At 36.9% G+C, this 24,311-nt stretch overlaps 1 protein-coding gene across 1 annotated transcript in view; it reads left to right on the top strand.

Moving 5' to 3' along the window:
• Window positions 1-24,311, top strand: part of LOC139733249 (kalirin-like) — a gene marked incomplete at its 3' end in the record, with an annotated part of 136,719 nt that overhangs the window by 3,312 nt on the left and 109,096 nt on the right. Inside the window, exons 2-3 of the mRNA XM_071644089.1 lie at window positions 19,308-19,385; window positions 23,376-23,490. Of these exons, the coding sequence (XP_071500190.1) occupies window positions 19,308-19,385; window positions 23,376-23,490 (193 nt within the window). The remainder of the gene's footprint in view (window positions 1-19,307; window positions 19,386-23,375; window positions 23,491-24,311) is intronic.

Here is a 24,311-nt window from a genome sequence, read left to right as displayed (position 1 = left end):
GTATAAAAGGGGTGAAATCCACCATCTGTGTATCCCCAGTGTTTCTGGACATAGTCTTGGGAAAAGGTGTCTTGTTTTAGAAAATTTGAACCATGTGACATTTCAAGAATGAAGTCAATCTAAATGCACTTTGCATCAATAAAGCCACTTTGATGCACTGAAAATCTGCAAATGGCGGAGTCACCAACTGTGTACAGCGAAAGGAAAATGACCCTGTGTAGTGAACTTGTAATTGGTGAAGTCCATGCAAATACATAGTAGTTGTACAATAATGTAGTATCAAAAGAAGAATTATTCATGTGCAGTGATGGAAAACTACAGATTTGGTATTTTAAAAGATCAGTGTGTGTTTCTACAATGTAGCTGCATTTGTTAGGTATCAAAGAAACACTAAGATGAAAATTGCTTTACAATGTATAGAGGGGCTCTCAGATGTCGCACAGAAATTATAGAATGCTGGTAGGTGTGAAGGACTAACAGCATTGCCAAGTAGGATCAGATGTACAATTCACTTTTATGGCTCCTCAAAAGTGTCTTAATAAACTGAGCTATGTAATGCCCTTCTAAAATGAATGAGATAAATTTTTATGTCCAAAGATATTCTATAACCTGCACATTTGGTAATTGGAATGATGGAATATAAAAAATATGTGACCTTCAACCTCTTTGTCAAAATTTGCCTTTCCTGCAAAATCGTCAACACATGTACTAAAATGATCTCAACAAAAGTTTTTAGCTGATTCTACTGCAAGACATGTTTGACAGTGATGGCCCTTGCACCCTGTGCCTGTAAATGTGATGTATCACACTGCCATGATGCAATGCAATCCCCCCCCCCCCTCCCCCCAAAAAAGGTTGCATTCGAACTTAAGAATTTTGGTGTTTCCACCTACTATAATTATGATGAAGAAAAACAAGACAGAGGCAATGTCAGATCATTCGTAGGCCTATATTCCTTACTGTGCTGTATACAATTGTAATTTACTAGTGTGCAGGTGTGTTAGAATGCTTTTTTTTGCAAATGGATGCAGGTGTCTGGAAACTAATTGTCAATGAACAGTGATTATCCTAATCCCCCTAATCCCTATTTTGTTACCAAAGCTTTCCATTTGCCCAGATGCATATTAGTACTCCTGAGAGGACTTGCTAACTTCACAACTTGAATGTTACTTTGAACTAGCTTTAATATTGAAAAGGTCCCATTGTGTACTTGCCTGAAAGTCAACTGGACATGGAAAACGGTCCCATGAAGCCTTCTAGAGAAGGCACTACGCTCCGCACAGAATAGATGACTAATACTATGACAATATAGGCCCTACATCATTAAGTAGACAGGAATGATGTAACACAGTGTATCTTCGTGTGTATAGGGATGTAATATGGACAGTCATCCCGTAGGATGAGAAGAAAGCTCAGCTCTCATGCAGTTCATTTGACTGTGGTGCTCTTTCATCGGAATTGAATAAAATATATCACAATTTGATTGGGACTGTTGTTTTAAGCAATGAGGGTACATTGCATCTGACGCAGACGTGCACACAATATTCAGTTAAAATCCATCCTTGTTAAGTCCCTTTTTACCTGCTGAAACATGCCGCTCACAAATGGCAGCTTGCTCTGGACTCTCCATGAGTCAATTTTCAGGATCACATCTTCTTCAACCCTGGTGATGTGGAATTCGAGGGCTTTTTTCAGGAAATCTGTATTCCTTTATCTTGTGACCTTTTTCTCTCCCCCCCCCCCCCCCTGTAAAACATTGCTATCATCTTGACATGAAAATGCACTTTTTTTTTTTGAACAGAGAGCTGATTTCATGTCAAATCACTTTGATAGCCAACAAAAAGTAAAGTTAAAAAGGTTAATCATGGAAATTGTAGAAAAAAAAAGAGTTAAGCCAAAAGGAAAAAAATGTGACTCTTGCTCATAGCTTACTTTGTTCTTGATATTCCTAGCTGTACTGTAATCCCTGTTACAGGTACAAATTGTAATTGGTGATATTGTATGCAATTACAGTAATGTTGTCCGATTGCCAGTCTGATGTATCTTTGCAATGTGACTTTCTGAACTGTTTGTGTTTATTGGTGTATTAATAGTTCATTCGATGGAAACACATTTTCATTATTTTATCAACTGATTTAGACTGATCTGAATTGAAACTGAAATTAAAGGACAAGTTCACCTTCATAGACATGTGGGTTGAGTGAATGCAGCAATATTAGTAGAGCACATCATTGAGAGTTTGAGGAAAATCGGACAATCCATTCAAAAGTTATTAATTTTTGAAGTTTCTGCTCACTCAAGGTTGGATGAGAAGACTACTATAGCTTGTGATGTCACATGAGTACAACGATATAAAGAAAGAATAAAGAAAATTCAACATATTTTCACTTTTCTCGCATAACAAAAGAACACTTGACTTCTCTCTTTCAGAAGGCAGGAGGAATAATATTACCCTTAACATATGTCAGTAACAAGTCGAAGAAACATGCACTTTATTCAAAAAGTGGTTTTATGAAATTCTCTTTTTATTTTCTTTACATGGTTGTAGGCCTACACATTTGTACTGGTATAAATGACATCATACACTGTAGTAGTCTTCTCATCCAGCAGTGACTACCGCAGATACTTTAAAAATTCATAACTTTTGAACGGATTGTCCAATTTTCCCCAAACTTTCACTGATGTGTTCTACTAATATTGCAGCATTCACTCAATCCACATGTATAAATGTGGACTTGTCCTTTAAAAACAAAATGTGCCTTGCTGCTTGTTGTGTCAGAGTCAAATCAATTTCACAAGAACAATGAGGACCTCATAGAGATATCACGATCAAGAGCATTTCCAAGTGAAAAGACCAAAACTTGGCAGGCCTTGGACAAGACTAGACGAAAGCGTTGCACACTCCATGCTCAGTCTTTCCTTTGCAGTCAGAGCTTGCAGTAAACTTCCGAAAAGGAAGCAATTGAGTGTTACCAGGCTCTAAATACTTCCTGATTACATTACACTGCCTGTAAAAAGATAACAACAGGATTAGGGTGTAGGTACCTACTGTACACATCGTTTGGGCAGATTTCAACAACATCATTTTCTTTGTATCGATTTGTCTTCCCCTCTTCCTTTCTCTCTGATTGTATTTTTTATTTTTTGGTTGTGTTTGTATCTAATGTGTGTGTATCTAGAAATAGCAGATGTCATGAGACAAAGAGAAATAAAGAATATGGATCTTTACATCAAGTCACCAGTTTTAATGCTGAATATCTGATCTCTAAGTATCTTGCAAAGTTCTAAACAACATGATATTATAAAAGAAAAGACAGAGAGGGAGACAGAATAAGGAATATGAAGGGAGTTTTATGAGATATCTGATTGAGTTGTATTGGAATGAGTAGAAAATACTAAATGAAATATTTTCATTGCTTGGTTTATATACAATTGTTGGTGTGTGTAGCATTGATATTTACAACTACAGTGACATTTTCATGTTTGTATCATCTTCCAGTTTTCAGTCGATGATGGTTTTAGCAGGCTAGCATTGGTGTCTTATGATCTTTCCAGATGCACAACAGTCATTTTAGTAGCATTTCATTTCATTTCATTTCATTTCATTTCATTTCATTTCATTTTGTTTTATTCCATTTCTTTCATTTGTAATTTTTTTTTCATATCATATTATTTCATATCATTTTATTTTATTTTATTATTTTCTCAACATTCACTCTTGATATTGTGAGGCTATTACATGTTGTACATGTACATCATGGATGGAAAAGGGCAAGTCCAAGATAAGGTCCCCTCAGAAGGCAAAATTTCATCTTTGCTGAATATTGACATGTTTGGTATCATTTTGAAGCTTATGAGTTGAAGTTCTGATTTCCAGGGAGGAAAATACGATAATATGCAAATTTATGCAAATTTCAAGGGCTTCATTTGCATAAATGTGAAATACAGCGTTACGTATGGGACATTTATAAAAATTCATATTTATTCAAAGGAAAGCAAATTATATTTGATCAATATGTGGACATAAGAAGTTCATCAAATAGTTTAACTTGGTATGAAAATTTAGGGATTATGCAAATGATTATGCAAATTAGCTCATGTCCTATCATGAGATGTCCCATACGTAACAAATTGAGGTCATTTTTTTACGTTTTTTCTGAAATTGTTAAGGTTATTTGAATGCCCTTCTAGGAAGTTCTAATTTATTGTTTAAAGAAGTTAAATACCACAGAAAGAAGAAAAAATTGTAAAAGATATATTTTTTATCAAGCAATTAAATAATGTTACGTATGGGAAAAATGCGTTACGTATGGGACATCCTCATACATATTGCATGTGAATGCATGTAGCTAGCTGGGAAGGTCTCTCAGTACACAAATCGTTCATCATCCTGCAGAAAGCATCCCAACTTTGCAGCTACTTTTGAATTGAAACAATACTAGTACTTGACTAAACAATTTTCAGAAAGGGGGAGGGGGAGATGCCCAAATACACGATGAAGATCAGCATTAAAGGGATAGTATAGTTTTCGTAGAAATGGGGATTCAGTTTCAATGTTTTACAAGATGATTGGGAGCCCCTTATATGAATTATCAAAGAGCATACAATTCTAAGACTAGAGAAATTCAAAGTTTATTTGATGAAGATCCAATTTGCAATGGATGAGGTATCAAAAAACAAACAAATACAAAGTAAAATGAAGTGGTCCTAATGAAAAATTATTTTATTAGGACACCATGTTTCTGGATATCTCAGTTATTCAGTTTTTAGTAGAAGCCACAACAAAAATCATGGGTATACATACTGAGGAGGGACTCATATTTAAACAACCTAATTGCCAGACAGACATCATATTGTTTATCTACTCCATCACTAGGGTTCCACGCAGCAGGTATTGCATTTATTAAAATTAATATTTCTTGTTTTTTATTGAAACTGAATGGCAAACTGCCCTTCATCAATGGAAGTAAACACTTAACTATTCAATTTTTACTAGTAACTATCCTGATAAAAAATACAGGGCATGCATACTCAGGTTGGTCATAAAAATATAGAATAAGTTTAAATATGATTATGATGGTAAATATTTGGATGATATTGATTCCCTTGACAATCTGGTTCATTATTTGAGTAATTTCAACAAATTCTACTACAAAAATTATGCAAAATACCCATAAATATGGTTCTCCACACACTAAACGAATGGGGGACAAAGGGCATGCATACTCAGGTTGGTCATAAAAATTATAAAATATGATTAAATATGATCATGATGGTAAATATCTGGGAAATATTGTTCCCTTGACAATCTGGATCAGTATTGAGTAGTTTCAACTGATTTTACTTCAATAATTATGCAAAATACCAATTGACATGGTTCTCCACACACTAAACAAATGGGGGACAAAGTGTCCCATACGTAACTGTCCCATACGTAACACGTCATGTCCGTCTTTAATTAGAACCTGTAATTAGAGCTTTTTGCCTCATGACTTGAGACTTACCTCTGATAATCTTGAGTGTTGTGACTTTCATCACAGCGAGTTACAAGTTGTAGAATGAAATACTTTCAGAGAGTTTTGAGGTTAAAAAAAGTGTTCAAAAAAACAAAATTTTTCTGGTCCCATACGTAACGGCACATATTTTCTCTTCTAGAATATTATTGTCAAGGTCATTTTTCTCCATTTTTTACATGATTATACTTCTCCTAGATATCAATCACCATGATAAAGTTCAATATGATCAAAGGCCATTAACACTATTTTTCAGGTCATAAAAGTCTCTGAATGTCCCATACGTAACGCGCGCGTTATCTTGAACTTGCCCAAAAATAGACCTGGTATAGTCATTTTTAGCTTACTAACACTAAAATAATATGATTTTTTTTGAAGGCCTCCACTCCAAAAGTTAGCACAGAAGCATTACACCTCGGAGTTGTCCAAAAGTGCTTTCAAATGTACTGAGAGTGAGGAATTTGTAATGATGCATCACTTAAATTGAGCGCCATTAAACTTAATTTAGGAATGTCCAGTTTTCATAATAGTTGATTTGGTATGGAAATTAGTTAAATAAATGCACAGTCAATTGCATTGACATGATTGGTGTAGGTCAAAGGTCAAATGTCACCATTCTTTCATGTTAAAGACATTTCCAGCCATTACCCTTGCTAGGAATGTCCAGTAGTCATGTGAGTTGGTGGACAGGGTAGATTCAAAGACCACCAAGATTGGTTCAAAATACTTCTACATGTACCTACTATCATAACCAGGGCTGTAAATTCCAAGGTTTAAAATACAGAGTCTGCAAAAGATAATTGGGCTTTTTTGAAAATCCTGTTGAATTTGCAACATGTTCGAAGCTCAGATTCATTCCCGTCTCATCTGTGTAGCAGAAATGAGACATACGTACAGGCGTCACTTATCTGTCGTTGCCAGCAGCGGCGGCTGAATGGCATCAGCGGTGTTGTCAACAATTTTGTGTACTCTTAAACTTTCAACAGTTTTGAGCTAAAGCCACTATACATACTGATAACACAGGAATGTACAAGTCTGTAGGCCTAACCTAAAAATGTCAGTCAAGTTTGAATGTGAGTGAATTCTGACAAGGTCAAAGGTCAAAATTTCAACGAACTTGTCCTGATGTAAGCACTTCATGTATACTCACAGTATTGCAGTGTACCTGCTCAATAACTTTTAATGCTACAGGTTAAAGCTACAAGTATATCCACCAAACTCACACCATGGTTGTAGGTACCGACATCGCCTAAAGATGCTGGTCAAGTTCAGATTTGGGTGAATTCTGACAATGTCAAAGGTCAACAGGTGAATAAACTTTTCCTGTCATGCACTGTAGGCCCTATATTGTGTGCTGTCAGTAACTTTCCACAGCTTTGAGCTGTGTGTATGACCACAAAAACTCATACCACATAAATCATCTACACATAGAGATGCCAGTCAAGTTTGATTATTGGTCAAAGTTGGACAAGGTCAAAGGTCAAATGATCACTGAACTTTCATTATAAAGAACGTTGTGAGCAATACATTGCTTGACGTTGCCTTGTTGCCTTGTTGCCTTGCTACAAGTTCAGTATGTTTGTGTGTGTGTGTGTGTGTGTGTGTGTGTGTGTGCCTGTGTTTGTGTGTGTGTTTCCCTCTTTGGCTAGCACATCGTTAGCTGTAGATAACTTGGATAAATGTAGCGCACATTGGCTGGAGTAAGGAATGGATGCTACAATTTGTAGGTGCAGAAATGCAGTCAGGGGTATCTAGAGGGAACCCTCCTGAAATAAAGTAGGCCCTACCTTTCCAGGAGCAAAAATGAACAATCTCAGATGGCAGTGTTGATGGATCCTGGACAGAGGAGCAGAAAGTGGTATAACAAGGCAGCCTTTCCCCCTTTCTCTGACTCAAGCACTATCTTGGACCCTTTCATACTGTCTAGAAGCAGCCAGTGCTCTGTGGAGTAGCAAGGCAGCCTTTCTTTTCTTCTCTGACTCTTTCAAGCACTACCTTCACTCCTGTGTCCTTTCATACCGTTTGAAAATACAGTATTAAAGATGAGAAGTGAGCACCACCCTACAATGTACAGAACCATCTAGGGTATCTACACACGTATTCCATTTCTCCGTACTTGGTCCAAAGTCTTGCACCATTTTTTGTAGGTTGTACTTCAGTATAATGTAAACCTAGCAATCACAACCTTTAGGGGAAAAGAGTTGTATATCCTATAGTATAAAAAAAGGGAATCAAGCATGATATTTACATGATTTTTACATTTACCCACGAACTTGTACACAATCCCTAATAAAGGAGGTTTGTAAACTGATGATATCATCATGTCACCTAATTTGCATAGATGTGATCATGACCAAGGCCACTATTTGGTATGCTTACAAAAAGCATGTGAAACTGCAAAATTCCATAACTACATGTATGCATCTAATTTTGTGCCTGATTCTGATGAAGCTTCGGCCAGTCTGTCTGTCTATCAGTAAAAACTAAATTGCACAGAATTACGTTGCGATATGAATGTTAGATCCACAGTGCACAGTGGAGGTAATAAATGCCTTAAATAGAGGTGTGTGTTTGTCTTAAGATACTTGGTTGTGGCAAACTGTCTTATAAGGGGTTCATCACAATTTTCTTAAAAGTTTTGTGAGCCATTGGACAAACCCGCATTATGTTTTCAGTGTGAGTGGGGTTCCTGAACCAGGAGTGACTGTTACCCTCTGGAATTTGTGGCATTTGCAACCCTCAAAACAGCCATTCCAAGGAAAATGGAGGCTGAGTGAAAAGTAGTGCTGGCAAAATGTAAACTGCTGTTCTGTACTTTGGTCCTCTATTCTTGTGACTGAGCAGACATATCATTAGGCTGCTTGATCCAGGGCTGTGGAAATCACTACCCTGGGACCTCTTAAAAGTGTGGTACAAAGGGTGTTGGGAATTTGATAGAAATCAGCCTGTTTTACCTCATTTGGATGACAAAGTCTCAAGATATCTGACATGTTGCACTTTTGGTGCATTAAATTTGCATGAAATGAACACTTTTCTTTGGAAAGGATCAGAATCTTGATGGAAATGCTTCTTTCAGTTTCCTTGTAATACCTTCTGTCAGTCCCCCCCCCCCCCCAAAAAAAAAAAAAAAAAAAAAAAAAATCTACCTGGGACTTCAAATGTGACCTGTAATTAGGCCAACACAAAGAAAGTGAAAGAAATATCAAAGACGTTGAATTGTCCATTCTAAAAGTTCCTATCACAGATTGTCAATACAGAGATACAGCTATGATGCATTGTGTAGACTTTGGAAGGGCTTCCAGGCCTACACATTAGTGGTTGCCCCGGATGGCCCGGAGACCTGAAGCTACTAGAAATATATGTCAGGCCACCTAGGCCCCATTTCATAAAAAGTTGATACAATAGGCCCGTGCACACACAACGAAAATCGAAATTACAATAGCATTCCAAATTTCGATTTTTTTTTTGTTGACCGTTCATACACAAGGAAAAATCGCACTGCGCAGCAAGGAAAGAACGATCAGTGGCCAAATTGCGACTGTGCAAAACTTGCATGACCGAAGACTGACCCCGCGGTCCCAATGTTGACGTTTACGCGCTACGAACGATGGGATTAAAAATCCGATTTCCGCATCTCGATCGCGATCACACACATGATGCTTGGCAAAATAATTGCAATTATTCTGAAAAATCGCACAAATAGTGCGAGTTGGATCGCGATTAGGATCGCGAAAATTAGTGAAATTTTTCTGTCCACACAGGAAAAAATTTCGAAATTTTGATCGCGATAAGAAAATCGATTTTTAAATCTCACTTTTTCCCTTGTGTGTGAACGGGCCCAATAGCAACTCTTGCTGGAATGGCAATTGTCATGGTAACAACAAGAATCAAGCTTCCTGATTGATTGTTGCTATTGGAAGTTGCCAGTCCAGTAAGAGTTGACATCCTCACATCTTTTATAAAATGGGGCCCAGATTTCCAAAAAACCTTTCTTTTGTTGTTCTGATCAGGCACTTAAAACTCAAAATGGATTTGTGCATTTCCTGTTATTCAAATAGGGTGACTGCATTTCTTTTCGTGCCACAAAAATTTCAGTGCTGCGAATATTTCAGTTTTAAAGTTTTTAGTAGCCTGAACGGGCCCACCAGAGGAAAGGAAAAAAATTAGTGTTGGGCCTTGGCTTTATGTCAAACGAGGTATATCAAACGTATTTTGATATAACTTTAGCAATTATTAGGGAGAAAAAAAGGAAGTATGAATGATTGCTTGAAAAAAACAAAACAAACAAACCTGGCTTTATTGGGCAGTTGATAAACTTTAGATTCAGCATCTGAAGAAGAGCCTTGTAACAGTAGGAGAGCTGTTAGTTTTTGATATAAAATAGCTGTAGAGTAGCATGAAATGAATTGTAAAGATCTCTTTGGTAGGGAAAGAGCAATGAGTTCATGTGAACCCCCAAACTTCCCAAAGATTGCATCATTATCAAATTACCATCCAGTCCAGTGTTTGCTGTACTCACCTCGAAGTGTGAGGAAGACCGTACCAATTGAATTTTGGTGCGCAGCTAACGCCCAAATTAGAGACTGTTTTTTAAGGTAGGCGTGAGCCGGGCGCCGCGCTATAGAAAGAATTGGCTTGATTTGATTTCTTGGTGGCGGCTTGTTCCATTGAAACGTTCAGAAGTGAGTGCCAAGTTTGGCCCCAACTGTCAACCAGTCTGGTAATTTTAATACCCCTCTGGAGTCGGACGTGGGTGTGTGAACGGGAGAACATCCTGCATTGTCCAGCCCCAGGTGAAGATGCCAAATGGGCTCTAATTACAGGACTGGCGTACTCTTCCAGTTTATAGAGGAATAGAGAGAGAGAGAAAAAAAGAAAGAAATACTGTAAGGCAGAGGGGAAAAGAATGAGAGGGAAAGAGATGAGGAGAGAGAGGGAGAGAGTGGGAGGGAAAGAGGGAGAGGGAGTGGAATTTGTGAATAACACAATCCAGTAAGTACTGTAAAAGTGGAAATTTTTACAGTGTTGAAATTTTCGCGCATGAATTTTGCGCAACCATAAACCAGCGTGAAAATAAAAGCAAGCAAATGTTTTTGCTTGCCATTCCTTCTAGTACTGTAGTTAATGTCTTGATTCAGCAGAATTAAAAACGTGCGAAACCCTTCTTACTAGGCCGAGCGCAAAAAAAATTAGTTGCGCAAAAATATCCACTTTTACAGTATACTGTAATAGGCCTATGTTGTAGGCCCTACCAGCTACAATGTGCATCAGTCATTTTTCTTCTGGTATCTACAGGAATAAGGATTTTAATGAAAAATGATTTGAATTGATTTCTTTTTTTTCTCATTTCCCAATTTCATATCTCTCTTTGAAAAGTAAAGGAATCATGCCAGAAAATCTGCTTGCATGCACTGTTTCAGCTTGTTAAAAAGGAAATATAACTCATTACAATCAATCGGTATTGGTGTGATACTGCATGATTCTGCTTTGTCCCATTTGAAAGAAAAAAAAAGAAAGAAAACAAACAAATTATGTATTGAAAAGGTGCATCAGGGCTCAGCATTGTAGTGACAGCCACTAAAATGGGGCCACTAAACATTTACATGTATGTCAGGTCCCCGAATTTATCTTTTTGTGACCAGATTGAGTAGCTAATATTCAAAATGGATTGTTACTTTTACTTTTATTCCAGGCCACTAAATATCGCTTTTGGACCACTAGAATTTTAGATTTAAAGAAGTTAATGGCCCGAACGAGCTGAATGGGCCCCCAGACAAACAAGAAAAAACAGAAAGAAGAAGATAGTGTCAATCCCTGTGGATACATGTCTGTGGCCACCCAAGCTGCTTTCAGCAGTTGGTGGATTAGCAACCAAAACCTCACCCATTCACATACAAGTTATATTGCTTTTTTGTTTTGATTGTGATGCAAAAATCAGTTTTATTCACTGCTGTTCACATGTGGCCAAGAAACTTGTGTGATGTTATGGTAAGCAAAGCATTGTAAACCTCATAATTGCGCATGCCTTTATGCCTAGTGTAGTGAGTTGCATTATGTGCGAGGCTAATCATTGTGAGGGCTAAAAAATAAAACTGTCCAGAGGGGCTGATTTCTCTGTTGTGATGTGAATCATGGTCGTGAGAGATTTGTGAGTGTGTGTGTGTGTGTGTGTGTGGGGAGGGGGGGTCAACATGCAAGAATTATCAGTTTTTGCATTGTGGTGCAAAACTCAGATTTTTTAAAACCGTTAACTTTGGGTGTGAATAGGCCTACATGTAATGCTTCACTGTAATTCAGCTGAGTGCTAGAGAACACAAGAGCACTTGAGAATTGTTAGAGAGCCTTTTTCCTACAGTGAGACCTCAGGAGAAAGGGAAAGATGGGGAGGGAAGAGTATAGTGATAAAGGAGAGGTAAAGAAAGTGGCATTATTATCTCCACTAGATATGGAATCATGTAGTTATCTTCACAGGGTGGATGAACGTAAAGAAAGCTGGTGGATAGATACATTTATATGCAGGCCTTGACATTACACCTGTAGTGATGGCCCGATGGCACATCAGGCCAGTGGCCCAGGGTCACTAGAAATTAATGTTGCGCCACCAAATTTTCAAAAAGGTTATCTTTTGGTGGCTCAGTCAATCATTTAAGCTTTTAGTGCATGGATTAATGTTCCCATTAATATTGGGTCACTACATCTTTTTTTCAGCCTGAAAAATTTCGGATTAAAAAAAAAAATGTTGAATTTAGTGCCCTGGTTAATGATATATGTGGATAAATACACCAACATACCCACAATTTAATATAAAATCTCCCTGAAGAAAGAGAGAGAGAGAGAGAGAGAAAGATAGAAAATATATTTTCCAGAGAACTGTGGACATAAAATGAGCATTTTATGATGGCTTTGTACTGCAGGTGCAATCTCGTATCTTTGTTCATCAATTTGGCCGTATCATTTTTAGACTGGACTTGCAGTAGTTTTGTTAGTTTTCTCTGCGATGACAAGTATGCTCATTTCTTGTTTGTTGCCTCAGATAAAATGTTTGCATATCATATGTACATAGTTTATCAATGCCTGTCAAAAGTTTTTGACTCCCGTGCACAAAGTGCATGCCCCTGTAGTTAAGAAATCCTTAAAAGGTAGTGACAGAAATATGCATCAATATTGACAGAGAGTGGAACTTGAAATGTTTCTGCAGATTAGCCTAAATACAATTCCTTGGGGTTGGGAAAAAGGGGGGAGGGGGGGGGGGGAGTAGAGATCCTGTGTAAATATATACAATGTCAAAATTGAGATTTATGGTATCCATGTGTGTGCATGTTTTTATGTGTATGTGTGTGTGTTTGTGTGTGTGTACAAATGTGTACAGGGCGTGTGTGCATGTACAAATGTACGAAATGTACAAGTATGTGGTGTAGGCCCCTATATTTTGTAAAATGTGTTTATGAATCTTTCCTGTAGTTGCATTCCAGTTGAAATCATGCCCCCGCAGCCTTGAAATGTGTGATGATTGGTTGTGAACATGGATGCCTTTTGACTATGAGGTCTTTTGATGTTGCCAATTTAAGGGGTGTTATGAAAACAACGCTGTGAGGCACAATTACACACGCAGCCCTGCATTTTGCCCTGGCGTGCTACACGCACTGCCGAAGTTTCAAGGAAAGGTGCCAAAGTCAAGACTTGTAGGCCAAAGGTTGGTTGGAATATATGCTTCCTTTCGCACGTAGCAGGTGTATCAGTCCTAAAACATGTCCTTCTTATCTATTGTGTTTATCTATGTGTCAGATTGTTTTTGTTTTTATTATTCTTATTGAACTCAGAGCTCCCAATCCTATATTGCTGTATGACTTTCAAAGACAAGGAAGAACATGTTGAAAATCCCTGAATATGCTGTAGTTTGTACTCATCAATCTAAAATTAGGTTGAAACTTCCTTTTATTTCTTTTGTAAACTCAAAAATGTCTTTGAGGGTCCATGATTAGTTTTCAAAGTAGCATTAATGATATTCAATAGTAAGTACATTATAATTGTGATCGAGCTCAATACAAATTACAATACAGTTTCTTTATTTTTATTTATTTTTTGATGTGGATATTGTATTATGCAACATGCATCCTTTTACTGGGATATGCTCTACATCAGTAATCCTGAGGTGTGAGTTTTCTTCAGCAGTTGTGATCTTAATACTTATTTCATTTGTAGAGGGAGACCAATTGAAGAAAACTCACACCTCAACCTTCATCCCTCTGCTTAATAATCTCTTGCTATCAGTAATCCTTTTTATCAAAAAATGCCCTGCTGAAAAAGCTGAAAAATTATGATATAAAGTGCAATTATGTTTGTGGTACAAAGAAGATTTGCAGATATCTTGTAGGAATATAAATGATCAACTAACAAATTGTAGGTTGTGTGAAGAAAGAATTAAATAAATATTTTACATTTTGTGAGTTACCTTACATTTGTGTGTGTGTGCAATTTGTAACAAAATCATATCAAGACATATTACAAGTCATTACGTGCACAGGGATGTGATCAGTGTCATGTCAAAGATTGAAAAAAAAAACCAAGAACAACCAATAACAAACCGACCAAAAAAAACCCCACCTAATAAAAAAAAAACAAACAAAAAAAAAAACAAAAACAATTTGACCATCAGAAGTGGCAAACCATAATACATAATGTGTTCAACTTGGAGATCCAAATTCTGAAATCCATACTTAGAATACAGCAAACGCAATGAATGAAATCATGATACATTATATTGCAAGGACTGAAATTAATCAAATGAAAACCACGCGTCAGAATATTTGTCCTGGCTTTGCTGCAAGTGCAAATGATGCCTGAATGGAAAAGTCTAATTATGGACTGTTTACACATACACTGTATACACACATGTTGAGTGTCTGGTGAGCTGCCATTCGAAATTGGCGTGCAATAATAACAGGAGTGTGTACATGTAGATTCAAATATGCTATGGTAGCCTCACATTCAGAGTGGAATACCACAGTGCACTCCTGCTATGATTAACACGGTTACAACGAAATTCTTGTTACAGCGAAGTAAAATTCAGGTCCCAAAATTATCTTCTATATACTTATATCTTTACGTACTTTACTCTTCAATTTTAGAAATTTCAATATAATGAAAGAAAACTGCCGGTCCTGAGAACTTTGTTATAATGAGAGTGCTCTGTAAATATGCTATACAGTTATAGAATGACCATTGGAAAGGATGAGAAGAGATTGAGAAAGAGAGAGATATATATCAATATATTCCGAAGAGGGAGAGAAAAATGGACTTATACAACATTTTCTCGTATTTAGCGCTTTCAGACGCACCTACTTATGGTGTATCAGACTACATAGGGATATATGACGTTTTGGTTTCTAGTCCATTCAGACACAACGTCCCGTCATCTGATAATCATATTGGAGCATTCAGACCTTGCGCTCAGTTGAACTTTCATGGGAAACTCACAAATATGTTTGAGCCTTTTGATTGTGCAGTATGAACTTTGCGCAGGGTTTGCATTTCGTGTTTATTCTTTGCGCTGGACTCATCTGTAGTAGAGGTCGGGCCCTAAAGCATGCATTGCGAATATGCCTCGCCTACTTTGTACAATTTACGAATATGAGAGCTTTTATATGAAAAAAATATTGTATGGATAAAGGATAATCGTTTGAAAACGATGCTCAGAACATTGTTTTGAAAAACATCCTATGGGGATATTGAAACGACGTACGATGTGCAGGCATTCAGACGCAAAAAAAAAGTCCTATATCCATACATATTATATACAATGTATCAATATGTCGTATATCGATATGAGAACTCTCTCATTTGAAAGGGGGAATTTATGGTCAAAATGTTTGAAGATCAGTCAAATTTGTGCTATGACCTGTCATTAATTAGTGGTAATGGTATGCAGTAAGGGATGGCAATTTGTAGCCAGATGGGGGGCATCTTTATTCAAGGCCTAAACGAGAGAGAGGGAAAAAAGAAAGTATTATACATGTACCTATTCCCCCGCCATTGTCTACCCTTAATAAACATACTTAAAGGGAAAGTTCATCTGAATATACAATGTACATGTGGATTGAATGAATGCAGCAATATTAGTAGAACAAATTTGATCAGTGAAATTTTTAGGAAAATTGGACAAAAGTTATGAATTTTTAAAGTTTATGTGAAGTCATAATACTGGATGAGAAGACTACTACAGTTTATGATCACATGTCAACTGACCAATAGTTTTCATTTTGTAGGTATTTTTGTGGTTTGAGTGAAATTACAGTCTTCTCCAATCTCAAATGTAGTTTAGAATTAGTGAACTCTCCCTCTTTCTCTCTATGTTTGAATGGAAATCAATTTATCATATAAATTCATTGCATTTACACTAGATGTAAAAGTGTGTCAGTTAAAGTTTCTTTTTTTTATATTAGTGTGTTTGTGCAGAAGTTACTTTCCCAATTCAATATACCTGCCGATGTACCAGTTTCTCACCGTGATGCTATCACCCACTACTAGCTACATTGTCCATTTGTATTATAAGATTAATACTCATGTTTTTTCATATTTTCAAGTGCACACATAATCATTTTACTATTGTCATTCCTCTTTGCATTATTTTTAATGATATTATATGGAATTCAGATAATGCAGCCCTAAATGTAATAATGATAATGACAATAGTAATAATTCACAATATTCATATTGGCCTACATGTATTGTGTTTTATGTCCAACAATGTTATTTTTCTTTATTTTTTTGGACATTGTCAAAAGAACTACATGTATAACCAGGAAAATGATGGGAGAGTTCTGTTTTCACAAATGATGACAGTTGTACATCCTTGAGTGAACAAAAACAAAAGATCTGTGTCAGATTTGTCATCAGGGAGTGGCAAACTTTCCTTCACCTTATCAGCACTCTTTATTGCTGTGGTCAGTGGCACAGGAGTGGGGTACAATGTACCTGTAGTGTTGTGAAGAAGAAAAGTCTGGAATCCAAAAACTAGCTGTGTATGGTACAATTGTCTTGCCAAATTTGGATGCTGATCAGGAGATGGGTTGGAGCAGGTTCTCTATCAAGTGAGGGAGAGATCAGAACCTATTCAATTCATCTCTCATCAACCTGCTGACTGGTTGAGAACAGGGCCTGAGTTTTTGCCCCGAGATCATCTTCACTTATAGGTTCATGCCTCTTTTCCTGTGATTTGGCCATTTTTGTATGTGAATGTCAGTGTGTGTATGTGATTGTGTGTACAATTTTGTTTTACTTTTTTTGTTATTTTATTGTGATGTATTACAATGTATAAATCCATCTTCCTTGCAACTTTAATCTGTATTGTACATGTAGGTTCCAAGCAGACAATTGCAGGAAACCTGGATTGAAATTACATAAATTTAAGATTAGCTGCCAGTTTCCTCCTGATGGACTCAAATGTTGTGAAGACAAAATGTAGCAAGAATTTTCATGGGTTACACAGAGATAAATATAAAAGCCAGCAAATGGATCCTTGAAGTGAGGCTAACTCTCCCTCCAACAGGGATGGATGCGGTATCACACTGTGCCTTTAATTTTCGGGGAATGCTTAGTATGACTGCATCCCCCGCTTCAGAACTTCAAGGGGCCTTTGTTCAGCTACAATGCTTACCTTCTTCATATATCCATGCAATACATCTTCTGTGCTGTGATGTGTTAGAGGAGGGGGAGGAGGAACTCACAAGATGAAAGAAGAAGGTTAGGGTGGAGGAGAGGGGACAATATTAGAAACAGAACAATACTGCTGGGGAAAACAGCAGACACACAGTGAAGTAACATGTACTTGTTGCATCAAATTTCTTGCATAACTAATACTTATCCCTCAGTCCGCCATGTTTTCTCACTGTAAAATTTTCTGCTGTTTCCCAGGAGATAGGCCCTTAGATTTTTATGATGGGCAATAAATTTGGGCATTAAAGAGAGAGTGAGGTAAAGAAAAAGAGAGCAAGAAAGAAAGAGTATGGTGAGGAGATGGTATAATTTGTCTTCCGATGAAAAATTGCATCGTTGGATGCATTTGGAAACAGAAGCATCTGTCTGAATTGTGAGACCCTTGAAAAACTCCTGGGTGTGGAAAATCCTCCTTTGCAAAGAACTGTAACCCGTTGAGGACGGGCTGATTTTGCTACAACACACATTTCCCATAGACCCCTGCCCGAGTATACTCGGGACTCGTCCTCAACGGGTTAACGCGGAGTTCTCCCTGACTACATAACTGGGAGAAGGCTCATTGGGGCCCAAAATGATGAATCATCGGCGGCAATGGCTTTTCACAACATTCTGGTGATGACCGTCCTGGTTGGGAAGCACATGCTCGAGAAATTATTACCTGTCATGGTGGGGGGGGGGGGGGGGGGCTAGTTTTCCACCTCCCAGCTCTCATCTGAGAGGTAGGAGTAATTGGTTAACAAATCATTGTGAGGTAGAACTAAGGATGGGATGGGGTAAGGTGGGAAAAGAGTTTGATTGGTAGTACAAGAGGAGGCGGCTGATGCTTTGCAAAAAAAAAAAGAAGAAGAAAAACTAACTTGCTCATCACAGCCCAACATTACAGCTCATTATGTAAACATACACTGTATCATTGCCATATAACATTCAAGTCATGGTTAAAGGATATTGTTGAGTCTGGATAAGAGTAGGAATATGTATGTCTTGCCCTGAAGGGGAATTCATGTGAATATATCCAAACATAATTTTTCTCATAATTCTTCATTTTAAGAATTTCAAAGATAACTGAAAATGTGATATACATGTATTTATGACCCCTAACTCATTGAGGACGGAGCTGAGTACTCTTGGGATTTTTCTTCAACAGGTTAAAAAATGTGAAGGCTGTCTCCATACTATAATGTCCTTTAAAGGGTTGAAATAAAATGTGTATTGACAGCATTGCTTCTAGAGATGAATTTTCCCAGTAGGCCCACTCATCCATAGGATTTGTTACTTTTTGCATCACTTCCCAAAAATCAAGGTTGGGAAATCGTTAGGCATATGTATTTTCAAATTGTTACTGTGTACTTTTTTTTTTTCAGACTAACTTTAAATAGTCTGGATTCCCCCTCTAAACATGATATGGAATTCACTTTATACTATAAAGTGAAATGTGATGTCTCCTCAGTAAAGATTTGCTGAGGGATAAAATGTGCACCGCAGATCTCTCCAACGTGGGAATTTCCAGCTCATTAACCAAGAAAGCTTGTCGAAAGCTTCTTTGAAGATGGTACTAATGGGATGGAACTCGCTAAAAAGCAGCGTGCGGTCACTGAATAAAGTATTCATTGACTGTGTAGAAAATAGAAGTCAAGCTCAATTATCTGTGAAGACAACTAGCGATGAACAGAACAGTCTGATTTTAATTGTTCATTCATTTTGCAGAATTCTATCAAACTGCCTGCTTGTTTGAATTTATCTTGTCAAAAAAGAAAAAGAAAAGATGAATGAAAAAAGTTATGCCATGTTTCGCGGGACTCCAATACCCCTGAAAACATGGCACAACCTCCAGAGGGTTCGAATTGCAAGTTTTGAGGTAGTGACATCACCAGCTGGTTAATTATGCATGTATATTGACTGTTCAAGTATAATGTTTTGTGAAAAGTAGGAAAACTACACAATTTCATAACTTTGTAAATTTTCTATCCAATTTTGATTAAAAATGTTCATTGTGATGCTTAAAAATCTCACTCTTTCTCATGAGACTAGCTTCTGGAATTCCCCTTTAAATGCATGTGTCTTATCATTCTCTGACCACAGGAGGTGCCTTCCACTGTGATGCTCTCAAAGCTGCTGACATCCTTCCCCTGCTCAGAGACAAGCTGGCCTTTCTCTCAGGTGGGATGCCTGCGTGATGTAGGGTTGCCATAGCGATCATAGAGTTCTGAATCTTTGCTGTGGTCAGAATGTGTGTTGCTGTTTTGGAAGGCTTGTAGCAGTGGTGGTGAGAGGTGGTGATTGTGTAATCAGGTGTCCTTGTTCTCGCTGGTGGTGAAGGGGATGATGATGATGATGATGATGATGATGATGATGATGATGATGATGATGATGAAGATGATGTGATGATGAAAATGATGTGACAAGTGATGAGGAGGATGGGATTGTGAAATGAATGTGCTGTAAGATATACAGATGATATTAATACTACTTTTGCTGCTAATGATGTATGATGAAGATGTAGACATTGTAATGATGTGTTGATGATGGTAGTGATACTAATGCAGGTGATGATGATGTTTGTGATGGTGATGATGGCGACGATGACGATTGTAATGATGATGATGATGCGGATTATGACAATTACTGTTAGAGAGTGATGACTTATGAGATCTTCATGATGATTCACTTGCTCCAAGTGTAGATAATTAAGAAGATAATTCTGATTATATTGAAATCTAAATATAACATTGATATGATAAATGATGGTGATGATGCTAACAAGAGATATCATAATAGTACTTGGTCATGATTTCTGAGAAAAATTGTTTCCAGACATCATGAATGACAACATGACGATGGTGATGGTGATGATGATGATGATGGTAGTGATGGTGATAATGGTGTGGCGATGGTGATGATGATCATGATATTGGAAATGATTGTGATATTGATGATGATGATGATGATGATGGTAATGAAGGTGGTAATGATAGTGATGACAAGTTCAATGATGATGATGGTGATGATGATGATAATGATGATGACGAGGAGGATGACAATGGTGATGGCGATGATGGTTATGATAGCAATGATGAAGTCAGATGATGATGGTGATATTGGTGATGATGATGATGATGGTAATGAAGGTGGTAATGATAGTGAAGATGAGAATGATGATGAATCTGATGATGGTGATGATGGTAATGATTAATCAGATATAATGATGCTGGTGAAACAGCTGATGACATTGACAATGATTCATATTTCTTTATCTTACATTCATGAATGTTATGAAGTGGTGACCAGCAAAGCAACGAATACTTCAAGTGTCTCTGAGGAGATTTTATTCTCCTCATAAATTGGTGATGGTAATGGCATAACTTCCACAAGTGATACAATAATAGCGTCATTGATACCACCAATCTATTGCAGATGGCAAAAGCAGAGCCAGTGTGGATGGCAGAGCAGCTACTGATGCAGTTTGTTGCCATGGTTACAGCCTGCAAGAACTATAGAGTTGACAAAATGTTTATCATTTAATATATTGAGATTATCATACATTGTAGTGGCCTCAGTGACAATGCTGCATAACTGCTGCAGAACCGTTGATGTTTTAAAGGTGCATGAAAGAGAGATCTAAGAAGGGCTTGTTGCTGTTTGGGAGGAAAAAGCAATCAGACATTAGGCGTTTTCACTTCAGCCCGATAAAAATCCAATCTCAAGATATTTTTTAATTTCCCAAGTCAGAAAATAGCCCGCTATTTCGAAACATCGGGCTGATGTGAAAACGCCTATGGTAACATTAAATTTCCATTCCTCTAGTATATAATTCTCTAAATGACTCATCAGTTAGTCTTTCTTTTGTCAATTTTTTTTTCTTGAATTAAAGAACCTCTCACCCTGAAAGTGACGGCTATCAAAATCAAGAAATTCTTCTGATGCTTGTCTCCTGCATATTTTAGTTATCATTTCCAAAAGATTAATCACATGAATACGTGAAAATATTATTGATATAATTTTTATAGCTCTATGATTATATTGGTTTTCATTTTGCTTAATTATATTGCATAATTTGTATTCAGTTATGTATTTAATGTGTGTCATGTTATTAAGTATCATGTCATGTATAATTTTGTTTGTATTTGAAAAATGCAGGCATGAAATCAGCAAACAAATACATAAACAAACAAAAATTTCAATACCTTGCTAATTAAAATCCATGTCAGAGGCTCATCAGAGAGTGATTTCACAATTTGGATCAAACCAATCCAGGTCCAGTTAAAAACAATTTGGTAAACACATGCTGTGATATTTAGTATTTTTGTGGATGATGTCCAATTCATTTTCTTCTTTTTTTTTTGTCATAAGGGAAACCAATCTACTTTCATTGCACCCAGAAATTGGAATCTCCTGTGGAATGATATCCCAATCCCCCACTATCTCGTGTCCATTCTTTTCAAATTTGCCCAGTTTATGCAAGATTAAAGAATTATCCATGCAGACAGGACCCTCTGTAGAGGTAGTATACATCTCTCATCCTTCTGCTACTTTAGAGGAGGCTCTCGCACACATTCCCTTGCCATTCAGAGGGACGTTTTACGGTGTGCGTAGTCAAATCGTAGGGTACCGTGATCCGTCATGCATCAAGTAGATTTCATGCATGCTAATAGCCCGTCATTACTGCTCCTGATCAATAGGAGGGCACTAATGATTATGACTCCCTTTCTATCCATCTCTTTCTATTATATCTATCTCTTTTTCTTCTCTCTCTCTCCCTGTCTCTATATTTCTTCATCTCTGTTTCTCTCTCTTTTTATTTATATCTTTCTCTCCCTCTCTTTCTGCCTATATCATTCTCTATCTCTCTTCCTGTCTATATCTTTCTTTCTCTCTCTCTCTCTCTCCCTCCCTCTCTCTTTCTGTGTATATCTTTCTCTATCTCTGTATGTCTGTCTTTCTGTCTCTATCTTTCTGTATCTATCTCTTTTTCTTCTGTCTCTCTCCCTGTCTATATTTTTTTCATCTCTGTCTCTATATCTTTTTGTATATCTTTCTCTCTATATATATCATTCTCTATCTCTCTTCTTGTCTGATATCATTTTCTATCTCTCTTCCTGTATATTTCTTTCTTTATCTCTCTATGTGTGTCTTTCTGTCTCTGTCTTTCTGTATCTCTCACTCTTTCTTCCTGTCTCTATCCCTATCTCTCTCCCTTCCTATCTCTATCTTTCTCTTTCTCTCTGGTCTCTCTTTTGCCTCTATCTTTTTCTATCTCTCTTTGTCTCTCACTTTCTTTATCTATATCTTTCTCTAAATGTATCTCTCTCCTCATCACTTTCTGTATTTTCCTGTCTCTGTCTTTCTCTATCTATCTATCTATCTCTCTCTATCTCTTTATGTCTATATCTTTCTTTGTCTCTTTCTCTGTATTTCTCTGTTTTCTTGTCTCTATCTTTCTCTATCTCTCTTTGTCTCTCTGTATCTCTTGATCCTGTCTGTGTATCCCCGTCTTCTTTTCTGCCTCTTTATCTTTCTGTTTGTGTCTACCCTTTTCTTATATTCTCTCTTCTCCCATAACTATATCTGTTCTTGTGTTCTTCCTCATCTTATTTGTGATGCCTTTTTATTCTCTTCTCGTTATCTTCCTGTTTCAATTTATTTTTGTGTCAACTAATTCTTTGTTTTTCTATTCTTTCTTTTTCCTTTCCTCTTTCCTCACATTTCTTCTCTGCCATTTTTCTTTTCATCTTTGATCTTCTGGCCCCTCCCTGATTTAATATCTCTCATTATGTCTTCATTCTTACACTTTGTTTCTCATTTTTTCTCCCCCTACTGCATCATTATTTACCATGTTATCATCTTTGATGATTGACCTGTTCAATTTCATCTCTCATTGCTGTAATCTCTGTTTCCTTTCTTTATTGATTTCTTTGCGTAATTCTTTTCTCTCCTTTTTTTTTTTTTTGGGGGGGGGGGGTCAAATTTACTATCTGTCTCCTTTGCTCAACTCTTCTCATCCTGGTTTTTTACATTTCTCATCAACCCTTCCCATTTCCATTTTCTGTTTATTTCTACATTTATGTCCTCTTACTCCATATTTTGTTCTTCTCTTTCTCTTCCGTTTCTTTTTATACTTTCTCTCTTTCATGTTTTTGTACTCTGACCTAGGCGGTCGGGACAAGCGAGGGGGCCCTATTCTAGCCTTTCCGTCGGGCTCCAACCTAGAACAAGTCAGCCCCAGCGACCTGAGACGAATGGTCTTCTATCTCAGCGGTATACCAAGGTGAGAAGACATCATTTTCAGTGCAGCGAAGAAATACAATTAAATGTCTCGAGGGCATTTAGTCAGAAATGTCTTAGGGGCTGTCTGTTTGTTGCAGTAATCTGTCTGGTGTGGCTATTTGTCACCGTCATTATGATGATAATGATGATGATGATGATGATAATGATAATGATGATAATAATAGTAATAGTAATAGAAATAATGATAATAATAATAGTAGTAATAATATTAATATTAATAATAATAATTATAATGATAATAATGATAAAGTTATGATGATAATCATGACAACAATAAGAATGATAATAATCATAATGATGCTCATTTTAACAGTATTATCATTATCATCATCATTATTGATACTATTGTAATATTTGTTATCTTATGATTTTTGTTGTTGTTGTAGTGTATTGGTTGTTTCTTCTTGAATGGCTGATAAGGACAGCTTCACCTTGTATTTTGATTTTGTTGGAATATAAGCTGTCACTGTGTGCACTGATAAACCTGCAGATTACAATGATTTGGCTGCCAGTAAGAAGTCATCCATGACATTTGTTCTGAAATCAATTTTGAATAATCTACCTCCTGGTAACTCTGTAATCTACCTCCCATCAGAGATTCTTTTTTTTTTTTGGGGGGGGGGGCATTATTATTCTGGACCAACAAAAGTATAAAGAAATTTAAGAATACTTGCTTTCGACTGTGGATGCGTAAAATGTCTGAAGTAATGAATGATGAAATCTGTGTAAAGTATTGTAGTGGCGATTTACACTTTTAATAGTTACATGCAATTAATAGTGCATTATAATATAGTTTGCAGT

The sequence above is a fragment of the Diadema antillarum genome, unplaced genomic scaffold (assembly GCF_040938485.1).
Source record: "Diadema antillarum isolate AM-2024a unplaced genomic scaffold, OU_Dant_1.0 seq00000464_RagTag, whole genome shotgun sequence".
NCBI classification, from domain to species: domain Eukaryota; kingdom Metazoa; phylum Echinodermata; class Echinoidea; order Diadematoida; family Diadematidae; genus Diadema; species Diadema antillarum.
Note: the sequence above shows the minus strand (reverse complement) of the source record. Positions and strands in the feature narration are given on the sequence as shown.